The 16,156-nt window shown below is 47.7% G+C and overlaps 1 protein-coding gene across 6 annotated transcripts in view; it reads right to left on the bottom strand.

Moving 5' to 3' along the window:
* LOC115159881 (zinc finger FYVE domain-containing protein 16) overlaps positions 1 to 16,156 on the bottom strand; it is a 50,350-nt gene that overhangs the window by 11,271 nt on the left and 22,923 nt on the right. For 4 of the 6 annotated variants that reach the window (XM_029709968.1, XM_029709972.1, XM_029709967.1 and 1 more), the window contains exons 5-9: positions 2,902 to 3,078; positions 2,490 to 2,629; positions 2,004 to 2,343; positions 1,477 to 1,632; positions 264 to 488 (exon numbers count right to left, since the gene is read on the bottom strand). In XM_029709968.1, the coding sequence (XP_029565828.1) occupies positions 264 to 488; positions 1,477 to 1,632; positions 2,004 to 2,343; positions 2,490 to 2,629; positions 2,902 to 3,078 (1,038 nt within the window). Of the gene's footprint in view, positions 1 to 263; positions 489 to 946; positions 960 to 1,476; positions 1,633 to 2,003; positions 2,344 to 2,489; positions 2,630 to 2,901; positions 3,079 to 16,156 lie in introns of all 6 variants that reach the window. The other 2 variants (XM_029709969.1, XM_029709971.1) reach the window with 2 other exon arrangements.

The raw sequence follows: 16,156 nt of genomic DNA, 5'->3' as shown, positions 1-16,156 counted from the left end.
TTTGTCTTGCCCATTCACCCTCTGAACGGAACACACACAATCCATGTCTCAGTTGTCTCAAGGCTTAAAAATCCTTCTTTTCCTGTCTACTCCCCTTCATCTACATTGATTGAAGTAGATTTAACAAGTGACATCAATAGCTTTCACCTGGATTCACCTGGTCAGTCTAAGTGTTGGAAAGAGCAGGTGTTCATAATATTTTATATATGCAGTGTATTTATTCCCACTGAACTTAGACAGGCTAGTAACTGTCGGGGGCTCACCACTGTGTTCTGCTCCCAGCCGTAGCAGCAGTCTGAGGGGGAACACCTTGGCCCAGGGCACCTCCAGCCTCTGGATGAGCAGACCACAGAGGAAGGGCTGTGGGGGCAGACAGAGGCCCTCCAAGGGCTGGAAGGTAGGGGAGTAAAACAGCACGCCGCCGTGCTCCTTACTCCCCAGGAAACTACCTGTAAACGCCACGTTGCCCAGCTCCTCTACATACTTCCCTGGAGGAGAGGAGGGAGAGACACAGTGGGCAGTGTGTGTGTGTGGCTTTCTAGGTGTCCTGGTAGATGGAGAAGTAGAGTGTGTGTGTGTGTATGTGTATGTATGTGTGTTACCTCTCTGTGCGTCCTGGTAGATGGAGAGGTAGAGTGCGTGTGTGTGTATGTATGTGTGTTACCTCTCTGTGCGTCCTGGTAGATGGCGTGGCAGAGTGTGTGTGTGTGTGTGTGTGTGTGTGTGTATGTGTGGTACCTCTCTGTGCGTCCTGGTAGATGGAGAGGTAGAGTGTGTGTGCGTGTGTATGTATGTGTGTTACCTCTCTGTGCGTCCTGGTAGATGGAGAGGTAGAGTGTGTGTGTGTGTGTATGTATGTGTGTTACCTCTCTGTGCGTCCTGGTAGATGGAGAGGTAGAGTGTGTGTGTGTGTGTGTGTGTGTATGTATGTATGTATGTGTGGTACCTCTCTGTGCGTCCTGGTAGATGGAGAGGTAGAGTGTGTGTGTGTGTGTGTGTGTGTGGTACCTCTCTGTGCGTCCTGGTAGATGGAGAGGTAGAGTGTGTGTATGTATGTATGTGTGGTACCTCTCTGTGCGTCCTGGTAGATGGAGAGGTAGAGTGTGTGTGTATGTATGTGTGGTACCTCTCTGTGCATCCTGGTAGATGGAGAGGTAGAGTGTGTGTGTGTGTGTGGTACCTCTCTGTGCGTCCTGGTAGATGGAGAGGTAGAGTGTGTGTGTGTGTGTGTGTATGTGTGTTACCTCTGTGCATCCTGGTAGATGGAGAGGTAGAGTGTGTGTGTGTGTGTGTGTGTGTGTGTGTGTATGTATGTGTGGTACCTCTGTGCGTCCTGGTAGATGGAGAGGTAGAGTGTGTGTGTGTGTGTTACCTCTCTGTGCGTCCTGGTAGATGGAGAGGTAGAGTGTGTGTGTGTGTGGTACCTCTTTGTGCGTCCTGGTAGATGGAGAGGTAGAGTGTGTGTGTGTGTGGTACCTCTCTGTGCGTCCTGGTAGATGGAGAGGTAGAGTGTGAACAGGTCTTTGGGCAGAGCCCGCTCCTCTGGCAGAACCTCCAGGATGAACACTATCTCCCTCTGTCCCACAGTCTGTAGACCACTGGAGCCCATACACCAGCACTTCCTACTGCAGTCTACAGCACAGTAGACATACACACAGTGAGGATACACAGACAAATACACACACACATTGCCTGCAAAACACCTACGACCACAATCTGATAAAAATAACAGAGATACACACAGGATACACATTCGTTTTTAGAATGGGCCTAGGGGTGCATCTCAATACTCTCTCCTTGTCACCTTTCCTTTAATAAGAACTGATCTGAAAGAATTGGACAGGTGAAAGCTAGCCCCCAGTAGGCATCGGCTAGGTTACATTGCTTCACTTGTCCGTCTTTACAGATCAGTGCAGATGAAGGAGAGGAGACAAGAGGACACTTTACATTATTGAGATGTACCCCAGGAAGAAAAGGAGGGTAGAGATGGGTGTTCAACTCACAGGTGACCAGTTTGACGTTGACCAGCAGGTTGGCGTTGAGGACAAAGGTCAAAGGTCGCGGCCCTCCCTCCTCCAAAAGGAGAAGGATCTGGCAGGGGGCGGGGCGCTCCTCCACCAATAGATCCCCTCCTCCTTCCTCCTCTCCAGTGGTGATGAGTAGAGGTGGCAAGCCCTCCTCATCCTCTGGCAGCAGACTGGGGCTCCTCTCTACACAGCCCCCCACCCCACACAGCAGGCTGTAGTCCCAGGGTCCTGACAATGGGGGGCGCACCACCTCCACTGGGGCCGACACACCACCCTCCGACACCGCTGCAGAGCCAGGGGACACTCTGCTGCCAGCCTGGAGGACACAGACGGATAAGAGATGGATGAATAGACGTATTAACAGACAGAAAGAGAGATAAATGTATGTGCTCTTTATGTGTGTTTCTGTGTGGGGTCTAGCCACATACATGTGTCTCAGTGTGTGTGTGTGATGCCTCTTACCGTAGGTGGGTCAGGTGTGACAGGGCTGGACTCCTGGGAGCCCCTCCTGCCAGTCACAGAGAGCCTGGTGGTGTTGGCCACCTCTCCATTGGGCAGGATGCCATCTGCAAACCACACACGCTTCTGCTCACGAGAACAACCTGACACATGCACCACACAGGGACAGGAACTTCTGTCACTTCCCCTTTCATTTCAACTGTTGTTTAGATTAGAGTGTCAAAATTAATATAAATGTGAAACAAACAGAAAATAAAACAAGAAATAAAAATCAGAAAGAAATCAATAAAATGTAATCATAACCAAACTGTGGCTGAATAAGCTATTCTATGGAGAGTAACAGATGTTTACCCCTTTTGGGACTACTGTTACACAACTAGCGACAACAACGGCCCATGTAGGCGTGCGTACGTACCGTCGCTGCCAGGGTTTTTGAGCACGGAGACAGGCACCATGACGGTGGGCGGGGGGGAGTTGAGGGTGCCTGCAGCCCGGGCCTGCTGCAGGGGGGGGATGGTGCTGCAGTACTCTGACGGGACGTTGGGGTTGGGGCTCGGACCTGGCGGACTCCTCATACACTCCAGCGCCTGGGCTAGAGGGGAGAGGAGAGACAGGTAGGTAGAGGTAGACAGAGAGGAAAGAGCATTAGCATACAAACATGGGACACGAACACAGACAGAGGTCAGGAGGCAAGACCGAGTACACAATTTGTATACAGTATGTACACAGATCTGGACATGATTGTCGATACACAGAGATGCATACACGGATGTACAAACTGATCTAGACATATGATGTTCTGTGCTATAGCTAATAAACGTTGTATGTGTTTAATGTTTGGCATGAAGTAGAAGCATTTCTTGTATATAGCCTCTGTAAACGTAAATGGTGAACTGTAATCAAAACAACCGTTCCACCACCTCTCCTGGCCAGACACTCCAATATCCATACAGGAATCTACTGTGGACAGATGGAGGCCCAGCATCACATGGAGACAGCTCTCCTTTTTACACTACTGAGCCATACAGAGCTGAACCAAGCCAAGCTGTACTGGGCTGGCCTGGTTACGCATCCAGTTGCTGGAACCGTGCTGGAAAAGACAATGTCAGAGCCAGCAAAGCCAAGTTCAGGTCGGCCCTATTGTGTGAATCAGGCAAGAGTGAGCGTGCAATGATGGGGAAAACAAGAGAATGAGAGAATGGAGAGTGACAGAGAGCGAGAGGGTGAGATGAGGAGAGTGAGAGATGGGGAGAACGAGGGCGAGAGAGAGGGCGAGAAAGGGAGAGAACGAGGGCGAGAGGGCAAGAGAGAGGGCGAGAAAGGGAGAGATGCAAGAGAGAGAGAGAGGGCGAGTGAGAGAGGGTGGACGAGAGAGAGGGCAGGCGAGAGAGAGGGCGGGCGAGAGACGGCGAGAGAGAGAGGCCGGGCGAGAGAGTTAGGACGGGCGAGAGAGAGAGAGGTAGGGCGAGAGAGAGAGAGGTAGGGCGAGAGAGAGTGCGAGAGCGAGAGGGGGTGAGAGAGTTAGGGCGGGCGAGAGAGAGAGAGGTAGGGCGAGAGAGAGAGAGGTAGGGTGAGAGAGTTAGGGCGGGCGAGAGAGAGAGAGGTAGGGCGAGAGAGAGAGAGGTAGGGCGAGAGAGAGAGGTAGGGCGAGAGAGAGAGGTAGGGCGAGAAAGGGAGAGAGAGAGAGAGGGCAGGCGAGAGAGTTAGGGCGGGCGAGAGAGAGGTAGGGTGAGAGGGAGGTTGGGAGAGAGAGAGAGGGCGAGAGAGAGAAAGGGCGAGAGAGAGAGGTAGGGCGAGAGAGAGAGAGGTAGGTCGAGAAAGAGGGCAAGAGAGAGAGAGGTAGGGCGAGAGAGAGAGGTAGGGCGAGAGAGAGAGGGCGAGAGCGAGAGGGGGTGAGAAGGAGAGAGAGAGGGCGAGAAAGGGAGAGAGAGAGGGTGAGAGAGAGAGGGCGGGCGAGAGAGAGGGTGGGGCGAGAGAGAGAGGGCGGGCGAGAGAGGGCGGGGCGAGAGAGAGAGGGGCGGGAGAGAGAGTGGTAGGGTGAGAGGGAGGTTGGGAGAGAGAGAGAGAAAGGGCGAGAGAGAGAAAGGGCGAGAGAGAGAGTGGTAGGGCGAGAGAGAGAGGTAGGTCGAGAAAGAGGGCAAGAGAGAGAGAGGTAGGGCGAGAGAGGGCGAGAGAGAGGGTGAGAGAGAGATAGGGCAAGAGGGCGAGAGAGGGCGAGAGAGAGAGAGGGTGAGAGAGAAAGAGAGAGGGTGAGAGAGAGAGGGCGAGAGAGGGAGAGATATAAGGAGTGAGAGGGCAAGATATGGGGAGAGAGTGAGAGGGAGAGAGCGAGAGGGGGCGAGAAGGAGAGAGAGGGCGAGAAAGGGAGAGAGAGAGAGAGAGCGAGAGAGAGAGAGGGCGGGCGAGAGAGTTAGGGCGGGCAAGAGGAGGTAGGGCGAGAGAGAGGGAGGTTGGGAGAGAGAGAGGGGCGAGAGAGAGAGGGGTAGGGCGAGAGAGGGAGAGGTAGGGCGAGAGAGGGAGAGGTAGGGCGAGAGAGGGAGGTAGGTCGAGAAAGAGGGCAAGAGAGAGAGAGGTAGGGCGAGAGAGAGGCCGAGAGAGAGAGAGCGAGAGATAGGGCGAGAGAGAGCAAGAGGGCAAGAGAGAGTGCAAGAGTGAAAGAGGGCGAGCGAGAGAGGGCAAGAGAGAGAAAGGGCGAGAGAGAGAGAGGGCGAGATATAAGGAGTGAGAGAGAGAGAGAGAGAGAGAGAGAGAGAGGGCGAGATATAGGGAGAGAGTGAGAAGGCGAAATATAGGGAGAGAGAGAGGGCGAGATATAGGGAGAGAGAGAGGGCGAGATATAGGGAGAGAGAGAGAGGGCGAGATATAGGGAGAGAGATTGAGAGGGATATAGGGAGAGAGAGAGAGGGTGAGATATATATAGAGGTATAAACAGTTGAAGTCAGAAGTTTACATACACCTTACCCAAATACATTTAAACTCAGTTTTCCACAATTCCTGACATTTAATCCTAGTAAAAAGTCCCTGTCTTAGGTCAGTTAGGATCACCACTTTATTTTAAGAATGTGAAATGTCAGAATATAGTAGAGAGAATTATTTATTTCAGGTTTTATTTCTTTCATCACATTCCCAGTGGGTCAGAAGTTTACATACACTCAATTACTGTTTGGTGGCATTGCCTTTAAATTGTTTAACTTGGGTCAAACGTTCCGGGTAGCCTTCCACAAGCTTCCCACAATAAGTTGGGTGAATTTTGGCTCATTCCTCCTGACAGAGCTGGTGTAACTGAGTCAGGTTGGTAGGCCTTGCTCTCACACACTTTTTCAGTTCTGGCCACAATTTTTCTGTAGGATTGAGGTCAGGGCTTTGTGATGGCCACTCCAATACATTGACTAGTGTCCTTAAGCCATTTTGCCACAACTTTTGAAGTATGCTTGGGGTCATTGTCCATTTGGAAGACCCACTTGCGACCAAGCTTTAACTTCCTGACTGATGTCTTGAGATGTTGCTTCAATATATCCACATAATTTTCCTCCTCATGATGCCATCTATTTTGTGAAGTGCACCAGTCCCTCCTGCAGCAAAGCACCCCCACAACATGATGCTGTAACCCCCGTGCTTCACAGTTGGGATGGTGTTCTTTGGCTTGCAAGCCTCCCCCTTTTTCCTCCAAACATAACGATGGTCATTATGGCCAAACAGTTCTATTTTTGTTTCATCAGACAAGAGGACATTTCTCCAAAAAGTACGATCTTTGTCCCCATGTGCAGTTGCAAACCGTAGTCTGGCTTTTTGATGGCGGTTTTGGAGCAGTGGCTTCTTCCTTGCTGAGCGGCCTTTCAGGTTATGTTGATATAGGACTCGTTTTACCGTGGATATAGATACTTTTGTACCGGTTTCCTCCAGCATCTTCACAAGGTCTTTGCTGTTGTTCTGGGATTGATTTGCACTTTTCGCACCAAAGTATGTTCATCTCTAGGAGACAGAACACGTCTCCTTCCTGAGCGGTATGACGGCTGCGTGGTCCTATGGTGTTTATACTTGCGTACTATTGTTTGTACAGATGAACGTGGTACCTTCAGGCAATTGGAAATTGCTCCCAAAGATGAACCAGACTTGTGGAGGTCTACAATTGTTTTTCTGAAGTCTTGGCTGATTTCTTTTGATTTTCCCATGATGTAAGCAAAGAGGCACTGAAAAAAAAATTACTTGTGTCAAACATAAAGTAGATGTCCTAACCGACTTGCAAAAACTATAGTTTGTTAACAAGAAATTTGTGGAGTGGTTGAAAAACGCGTTTTAATGACTTCAATCTAAGTATATGTAAACTTCAGACTTCAACTGTAGATAGATAGATAGATAGATAGATAGATAGATAGATAGATAGATAGAGAGAGAGAGAAAAAAATAAATGTCCTCTCACTGTCAACTGCGTTTATTTTCAGCAAACTTAACATGTTTAAATATTTGTATGAACATTTTTATTTATTTATTTATTTCACCTTTATTTAACCAGGTAGGCCAGTGGAGAACAAGTTCTCATTTACAACTGCAACCTGGCCAAGATAAAGCAAAGCAGTTCGACACATATTACAACACAGAGTTACACATGAAATAAACAAACATACAGTCAATAATACAGTAGAAAAAGTCTATATACAGTGTGTGCAAATGAGGTAGGATAAGGGAGGTAAGGCAATAAATAGGCCATGGTGGCGAAGTAATTACAAAATAGCAATTAGATACTGGAATGGTAGATGTGCAGAAGATGAATGTGCAAGTAGAGATACTGGGGTGCAAAGGAGCAAGATAAATAAATAAATACAGTATGGGGATGAGGTAGTTGGATGGGCTGTTTACAGATGGGCTATGTACAGGTGCAGTGATCTGTGAGCTGCTCTGAGAGCTGGTGCTTGAAGCTAGTGAAGGAGATATAAGTCTCCAGCTTCAGTGATTTTTGCAGTTCGTTCCAGTCATTGGCAGCAGAGAACTGGAAGGAAAGGCGGCCAAATTAAGATTTCGCTTTGGGGGTGACCATTGAGATATACCTGCTGGAGCGCGTGCTACGAGTGGGTGCTGCTATGGTGACCAGTGAACTGAGATAAGGCGGGGCTTTACCTAGCAGAGACTTGTAGATGACCTGGAGCCAGTGGGTTTGGCTACGAGTATGAAGCGAGGGCCAGCCAATGAGAGTGTACAGGTCACAGTGGTGGGTAGTATATGGGGCTTTGGTGACAAAATGGATGGCACTGTGATAGACTGCATACAAATTGTTGAGTAGAGTGTTGGAGGCTATTTTATAAATGACATCGCCGAAGTCGAGGATCGGTAGGATAGTCAGTTTTACGAGGTTATGTTTGGCAGCATGAGTGAAGGATGCTTTGTTGCAAAATGGGAGGCCGATTCTAGATTTAATTTTGGATTGGAGATGCTTAATTTGAGTCCGGAAGGAGAATTTACAGTCTAACCAGACACCTAGGTATTTGTAGTTGTCCACATATTCTAAGTCAGAACCGTCCAGAGTAGTGATGCTGGACGGGCGGGCAGGTGCGGGCAGCGATCGATTGAAGAGCATGCATTTAGTTTTACTTACATTTAAGAGCAGTTGGAGGCCACGGAAGGAGAGTTGCATGGCATTGAAGCTCATCTGAAGGTTAGTTAACACAGTGTCCAAAGAAGGGCCAGACGTATACAGAACGGTGTCGTCTGCGTAGAGGTGGATCAGAGAATCACCAGCAGCAAGAGCGACATCATTGACGTATACAGAGAAGAGAGTCGGCCCGAGAATTGAACCCTGTGGCACCCCATAGAGACTGCCAGAGGTCCGGACAACAGGCCCTCCAATTTGACACACTGAACTCTATCAGATAAGTAGTTGGTAAACCAGGCGAGGCAATGAGTTGAGAAACCAAGGCTGTTGAGTCTGTCGATAAGAATGTGGTGATTGACAGAGTCGAAAGCCTTGGCCAGGTCAATGAAAATGGCAACATAATATAACAAGATTCAACAACTGATACATAAACTGAACAGGTTCCACTGACGTGACAAACAGAAATGGAATAATGTGTCCCTGAACAAGGGGGGGGGGGGGTCAAAAGTAACAGTCAGTATCTGGTGTGGCCACCAGCTGCATTATGTACCGCAGTGTATCTCCTCCTCATGGACTGCACCAGATTTGCCAGTTCTTGCTGTGAGATGTTACCACATTCTTCCACCAAGGCACCTGCAAGTTCCCGGACATTTCTGGGGGATATGGACCTAGCCCTCACCCTCTGATCCAACAGGTCCCAGACTTGCTCAATGGGATTGCGATACGGGCTCTTCGCTGGCCATGGCAGAACACTGACATTCTTGTCTTGCAGGAAATCACGCACAGAACGAGCAGTACGGCTGGTGGAATTGTAATGCTGGAGGGTCATGTCAGGATGAGCCTGCAGGAAGGGTACCACATGAGGGAGGAGGATGTCTTCCCTGTAACACACAACGTTGAGATTGCCTGCAATGACAACAAGCTCATTCCGATGATGCTGTGACACACCATCCCAGACCATGACGGACTGTCCACCTCCAAATCGATCCCGCTCCAGAGTACAGGCCTCGGTGTAAAGCTTATTCCTTCAACGATAAACGCGAATCCGACCATCACCCCTGATGAGACAAAACCACGATTTGTCGGTGAAGAAGCACTTTTTGCCAGTCCTGTCTGGTCCAGCGACGGTGGGTTTGTGCCCATAGGCGACGTTGTTGCCGGTGATGTCTGGTGAGAACCTGCCTTACAACAGGCCTACAAGCCCTCAGTCCAGCATCTCTCAGCCTATTGAGGACAGTCTGAGCACTGATGTAGGGATTGTGAGTTCCTGGTGTAACTCGGGCAGTTCTTGTTGCCATCCTGTACCTGTTCCGCAGGTGTGATGTTCGGATGTACCGATCCTGTGCAGGTGTTGTTACACTTGGTCTGCCACTGCGAGGACGATCAGCTGTCCGTCCTGTCTCCCTGTAGCGCTCTTAGGCGTCTCACAGTACGGACATTGCAATTTATTGCCCTGGCCACATCTGCAGTCCTCATGCCTCCTTGTAGCATGCCTAAGGCATGTTCACGCAGATGAGCAGGGACCCTGGGCATCTTTCTTTTGGTGTTTTTCAGAGTCAGTAGAAAGGCCTCTTTCGTGTCCTAAGTTTTCATAACTGTGACCTTAATTCCCTACCGTCTGTAAGCTGTTAGTGTCTTAACGACCGTTCCACAGGTGCATGTTCATTCATTATTTATGGTTCATTGAACAAGCATGGGAAACTGTGTTTTAACCCTTTGCAATGAAGATCTGTGAAGTTATTTGGATTTGTACTAATTATCTTTGAAAGACAGGGTCCTGAAAAAGGGACGTTTCTTTTTTCGCTGAGTTTTGAGATAGAGAGAGAGAATTCAAATTGAAATACCTATTCAACTTTGGCTAAAACTAATTGAATGTGTCATTGAACCAATTGCACTTTATGGCAGCGAGGTGTGGGGTCCACTTGCAAAACAAAAATTAACCAAATGGGACAAACACCCCATTGAAACCCTGCATGCAGAGTTCTGTAAGATTCGCTTACATGTCCAGAGGAAAACTACAAATGCATGCAGGGCAGAATTAGGCCAATATCCACTAATAATAAAAACTCAGAAACATCTGAAATACAGTGACCCCCTCTCATATCATTACCAAGCCCTGCAATGCCAAGAACTGAGCAAAGAAAAGAGTCCCCTCATCCAGCTGGTCCTGGGGCTGAGTTCACAAACCTGTTCTACTAACACACTGAAGTCTCAGGACCAGAACATCCAATCAATCAGAACAAAACAAATTACAGCCCAATCAAAACAAAACTACATTGCTTACTGGGAAACACAAGCACAAAGCAAAATGCAGTGCTATCTAGCCCTAAATCGACAGTACACCGTGGCTAACTATTTAACCATGGTTACTGACCAAAACCTTAGAAAAACCTTGACAAAGTGCAGGCTCAGTGAGCACAGCCTTGCCATTGAGAAGGGTAGACACAGGAAAACCTGGCTCCCTGTAGAGGAAAGGCTGTGCAACCACTGCACAACAGCAGAACCTGAGACGGAGCTGCATTTCCTGACAAAATGTAAAAAATATTAAACAATTATAGTGTCATTTCCCCAAATGTGAAACCCTTATTCAAGGTTACAAAGACCTCTCTGATGAGAATAGGCTACCCGAGAGCTGTGGGTTGGCAGCGCACTACATTGCTGCCTGCCATAAGATGAGGGACAGTGTCTGACAGACCAACCAACCTGCACATGTCCTCTATGCTTATTGTTATTGTTCAATGTATGGTTATTTTGACTCTTGATTATTGTTTTTACTGTTGTCCCGTTGACAATTTTGATTCTTATTATCTTAATATTGTAAATATCCAAAGTATGCTTTGGCAATATGTACATTGTTACGTCATGCCAATAAAGCAAATTGAATTGAATTGAGAGAGCGAGAGAGAGAGAGGGTGAGATATATATATATATATAGAGAGAGGGTGAGATATAGAGAGGGTGAGATATAGAAAGAGAGAGGGTGAGATATATATAGAGAGAGAGGGTGAGATATAAAGAGAGAGAGGGTGAGATATAGAGAGAGAGGGTGAGATATATATAGAGAGAGGGTGAGATATATATATATATATATATAGAGAGAGAGAGAGGGTGAGAGAGAGGGTGAGAGAGAGGGTGAGATATAGAAAGGGTAAGATATAGAGAGAGAGAGGGTGAGATATATATATATATATAGAGAGAGGGTGAGATATAAATATAGAGGGTGAGATATAGAGAGGGTGAGATATATATAGAGAGGGTGAGATATATATAGAGAGAGGGTGATATATAGAGAGAGGGTGAGATATATATAGAGAGAGGGTGAGATATATAGAGAGAGAGGGTGAGATATATAGAGAGAGGGTGAGATATAGAGAGAGAGGGTGAGATATATAGAGAGAGGGTGAGATATATATAGAGAGAGGGTGAGATATATAGAGAGAGAGGGTGAGATATATATAGAGAGAGAGTGAGATATATAGAGAGAGAGGGTGAGATATAGAGAGAGAGGGTGAGATATAGAGAGAGAGGGTGAGATATAGAGAGAGAGGGTGAGATATATAGAGAGGGTGAGATATATAGAGAGAGGGTGAGATATATATAGAGAGAGGGTGAGATATAGAGAGAGAGGGTGAGATATAGAGAGAGAGGGTGAGATATAGAGAGAGAGGGTGAGATATAGAGAGAGAGGGTGAGATATAGAGAGAGAGGGTGAGATATAGAGAGAGAGGGTGAGATATATATATATAGAGAGAGGGTGAGATATAGAGAGAGAGAGGGTGAGATATATATATATAGAGAGAGAGGGTGAGATATAGAGAGAGAGAGGGTGAGATATATATATATATATATATAGAGAGAGAGAGAGGGTGAGAGAGAGGGTGAGATATAGAAAGGGTAAGATATATAGAGAGAGAGGGTGATGTATATATATACACTGCTCAAAAAAATAAAGGGAACACTTAAACAACACAATGTAACTCCAAGTCAATCACACTTCTGTGAAATCAAACTGTCCACTTAGGAGGCAACACTGATTGACAATACATTTCACATGCTGTTGTGCAAATGGAATAGACAACAGGTGGAAATTATAGGCAATTAGCAAGACATCCCCAATAAAGGAGTGGTTCTGCAGGTGGTGACCACAGACCACTTCTCAGTTCCTATGCTTCCTGGCTGATGTTTTGGTCACTTTTGAATGCTGGCGGTGCTTTCACTCTAGTGGTAGCATGAGACGGAGTCTACAACCCACACAAGTGGCTCAGGTAGTGCAGCTCATCCAGGATGGCACATCAATGCGAGCTGTGGCAAGAAGGTTTGCTGTATCTGTCAGCGTAGTGTCCAGAGCATGGAGGCGCTACCAGGAGACAGGCCAGTACATCAGGAGACGTGGAGGAGGCCGTAGGAGGGCAACAACCCAGCAGCAGGACCGCTACCTCCGCCTTTGTGCAAGGAGGAGCAGGAGAAGCACTGCCAGAGCCCTGCAAAATGACCTCCAGCAGGCCACAAATGTGCATGTGTCTGCTCAAACGGTCAGAAACAGACTCCATGAGGGTGGTATGAGGGCCCGACGTCCACAGGTGGGGGTTGTACTTACAGCCCAACACCGTGCAGGACGTTTGGCATTTGCCAGAGAACACCAAGATTGGCAAATTCGCCACTGGCGCCCTGTGCTCTTCAGAGATGAAAGCAGATTCACACTGAGCACATGTGACAGACGTGACAGAGTCTGGAGACGCCGTGGAGAACGTTCTGCTGCCTGCAACATCCTCCAGCATGACCGGTTTGGCGGTGGGTCAGTCATGGTGTGGGGTGGCATTTCTTTGGGGGGCTGCACAGCCCTCCATGTGCTCGCCAGAGGTAGCCTGACTGCCATTAGGTACCGAGATGAGATCCTCAGACCCCTTGTGAGACCATATGCTGGTGCGGTTGGCCCTGGGTTCCTCCTAATGCAAGACAATGCTACACCTCATGTGGCTGGAGTGTGTCAGCAGTTCCTGCAAGAGGAAGGCATTGATGCTATGGACTGGCCCGCCCGTTCCCCAGACCTGAATCCAATTGAGCACATCTGGGACATCATGTCTCGCTCCATCCACCAACGCCACGTTGCACCACAGACTGTCCAGGAGTTGGCGGATGCTTTAGTCCAGGTCTGGGAGGAGATCCCTCAGGAGACCATCCGCCACCTCATCAGGAGCATGCCCAGGCGTTGTAGGGAGGTCATACAGGCACGTGGAGGCCACACACACTACTGAGCCTCATTTTGACTTGTTTTAAGGACATTACATCAAAGTTGGATCAGCCTGTAGTGTGGTTTTCCACTTTAATTTTGAGTGTGACTCCAAATCCAGACCTCCATGGGTTGATAAATTGGATTTCCATTGATTATTTTTGTGTGATTTTGTTGTCAGCACATTCAACTATGTAAAGAAAAAAGTATTTAATAAGATTATTTCTTTCATTCAGATCTAGGATGTGTTATTTTAGTGTTCCCTTTATTTTTTTTAGCAGTATATATAGATAGATAGAGAGAGAGATAGAGATAGAGATAGAGAAAGGTGGAGGAGTTGATTCAGAGAGAGAGAGAGAGAGAGAGAGAGAGAGAGAGAGAGAGAGAGAGCGATAGAGATAGAGAAAGGTGGAGGAGTTGATTCAGAGAGAGAGAGAGAGAGAGAGAGAGAGAGAGAGAGAGAGAGAGAGAGAGAGAGAGAGAGAGAGAGAGAGCGATAGAGATAGAGAAAGGTGGAGGAGTTGATTCAGAGAGAGAGAGAGAGAGAGAGAGAGAGAGAGAGAGAGAGAGAGAGAGAGAGAGAGAGCGATAGAGATAGAGAAAGGTGGAGGAGTTGATTCAAGGAAAGTGAGTGATGACCTAATGGGGGGAAGAGAGAAGTGCTGACTGGGCTCTGGACTGCATTATAGTGATGTAACGTCATATGATCTTTATCAACCTGGTTGGACTGGCCCGAGCTAACAGTCTGCCAGGCTACCTGTACAACACACACATACATAGACTGGAACACACACACACACACACACACACACACACACACACACAATAAAAGGGCACTACTTACAACAAAGAGAGAGACAGAGGAGAGAGTTGAAGAGTTTCACCTTGATCTCAGACAGACAGAATGACACAGCATAACAACGCCAGCAGTCAGTGTCCTTCACCAAGCTGGGAGCAGACTCAACAAGCCCATACAGATAAACACAGAGATGACCTGAAATACATTCAGCGTGTGTGTTTATGTTTATGCGTGTGTGTATGTAAGCAGCATGCATGCTGTGTGTGTGTGTGTGTGTGTGTGTGTGTGTGTGAGACATCACGCAGCAAGTTCTCCACGTTGCGCACCACAACAACAAACAGAGAATGAGATGGTAACAGATAAACCAGTATGAGAGAATATGAGATGGTAACAGATAAACCAGTATGAGAGAGAATGAGATGGTAACAGATAAACCAGTATGAGAGAATATGAGATGGTAACAGATAAACCAGTATGAGAGAGAATGAGATGGTAACAGATAAACCAGTATGAGAGAGAACGAGATGGTAACAGATAAACCAGTATGAGAGAGAATGAGATGGTAACAGATAAACCAGTATGAGAGAGAATGAGATGGTAACAGATAAACCAGTATGAGAGAGAACGAGATGGTAACAGATAAACCAGTATGAGAGAGAATGAGATGGTAACAGATAAACCAGTATGAGAGAGAACGAGATGGTAACAGATAAACCAGTATGAGAGAGAACGAGATGGTAACAGATAAACCAGTATGAGAGAGAATGAGATGGTAACAGATAAACCAGTATGAGAGAGAATGAGATGGTAACAGATAAACCAGTATGAGAGAGAATGAGATGGTAACAGATAAACCAGTATGAGAGAGAATGAGATGGTAACAGATAAACCACTATGAGCTAGAGCATCAAGCTTCTCCTTCTCTTTTACAAAAGTCCGTTCCCATCTTACCTTTCCTCGTCTTCACTCCTCCAAACTCCCAGTTAAGACAGTCCCCTTGGTCACGCTAACCTACTTAGCCTTACTGACACTAGCCCCAGTTAGCTGAATGTAAATTGACTGTATTAGCTGAAGCTAACTATATTAGCCTTGTTACAGTAGATGCTAGTGACTGAAGCTAGCTCTGTTAGCCCCACTGGGCTGACTCCAGGCAGGCAGGGGGGTGTACTCAGAGCCTCGCAGGCTTTTCCCCATACTGATGAGAGCAATGGAGAGAGTAATGGAGGGAGGGAAGGAGGGAGCATCACATCACTCTGTCCCAGCACTCACAGGCCCAAGCGAAGTAGACAGCCCCCTCTCTCCTTCACACGCAATCTCTACCACCCTCACACAGCAGACAAGGAGCCGAGAATAGAATAGTCACACCAGCCTGTCCCTGGACCGCAGAGAAGCTCGGAGTATGTGTGTGTGTGTGTGTGTGTGTGTGTGTGTGTGTGTGTGTGTGTGTGTGTGTGTGTGTGTGTGTGTGTGTGTGTGTGTGTGTGTGCGCGCGCATCACACTCTCACTGCGTCAGGTGGCTCCAGTCCCACACTCACAGTCAAGGACACACACCAACGTCCTGACTCCTCTCAGCCATAACTACTTAGCTCTCTCTCCCCCTCCTCTCTCTCCCACATCCTCTCTCTCCCCCCATCCTCTCTGCACCAGTCATATTGTCCTGACTCTAACCTCAGCTCTGTCTCTGGAGAGGATAAAGTCCTTCATCACCCGACCGGGGAAGCAGAACCATAGAGAAGGAATACATAGAACAAAAACACTTTTCTATTCCACATTATTTATCGCCACTCACCAATAACAGCATAGAGCAGCGTAAATCACTGGTTAGTAGTGATCTGCGAGCACATACAAAAGCATTGTTTTCAATGGGGAAGGAGGTTCTAGCCATTTTGTTTCTATAGCAGCTCAGGCTCCCAGTGAAGGCTAGAGTCGTTGTTCAGGAGAGCAGGAGGGCAGGAGACGACAGGAGATTGGAGAAAAGCAGACACACAGAGAGACAGGGGAGCGCGCACACACACACACACACACACACACACACACACACACACTTTTACAC

Source organism: Salmo trutta, chromosome 23 (assembly GCF_901001165.1).
Source record: "Salmo trutta chromosome 23, fSalTru1.1, whole genome shotgun sequence".
In the NCBI taxonomy this organism is placed as follows: Eukaryota; Metazoa; Chordata; class Actinopteri; order Salmoniformes; family Salmonidae; genus Salmo; species Salmo trutta.
This window is presented reverse-complemented; position numbering and strand designations above follow the sequence as displayed.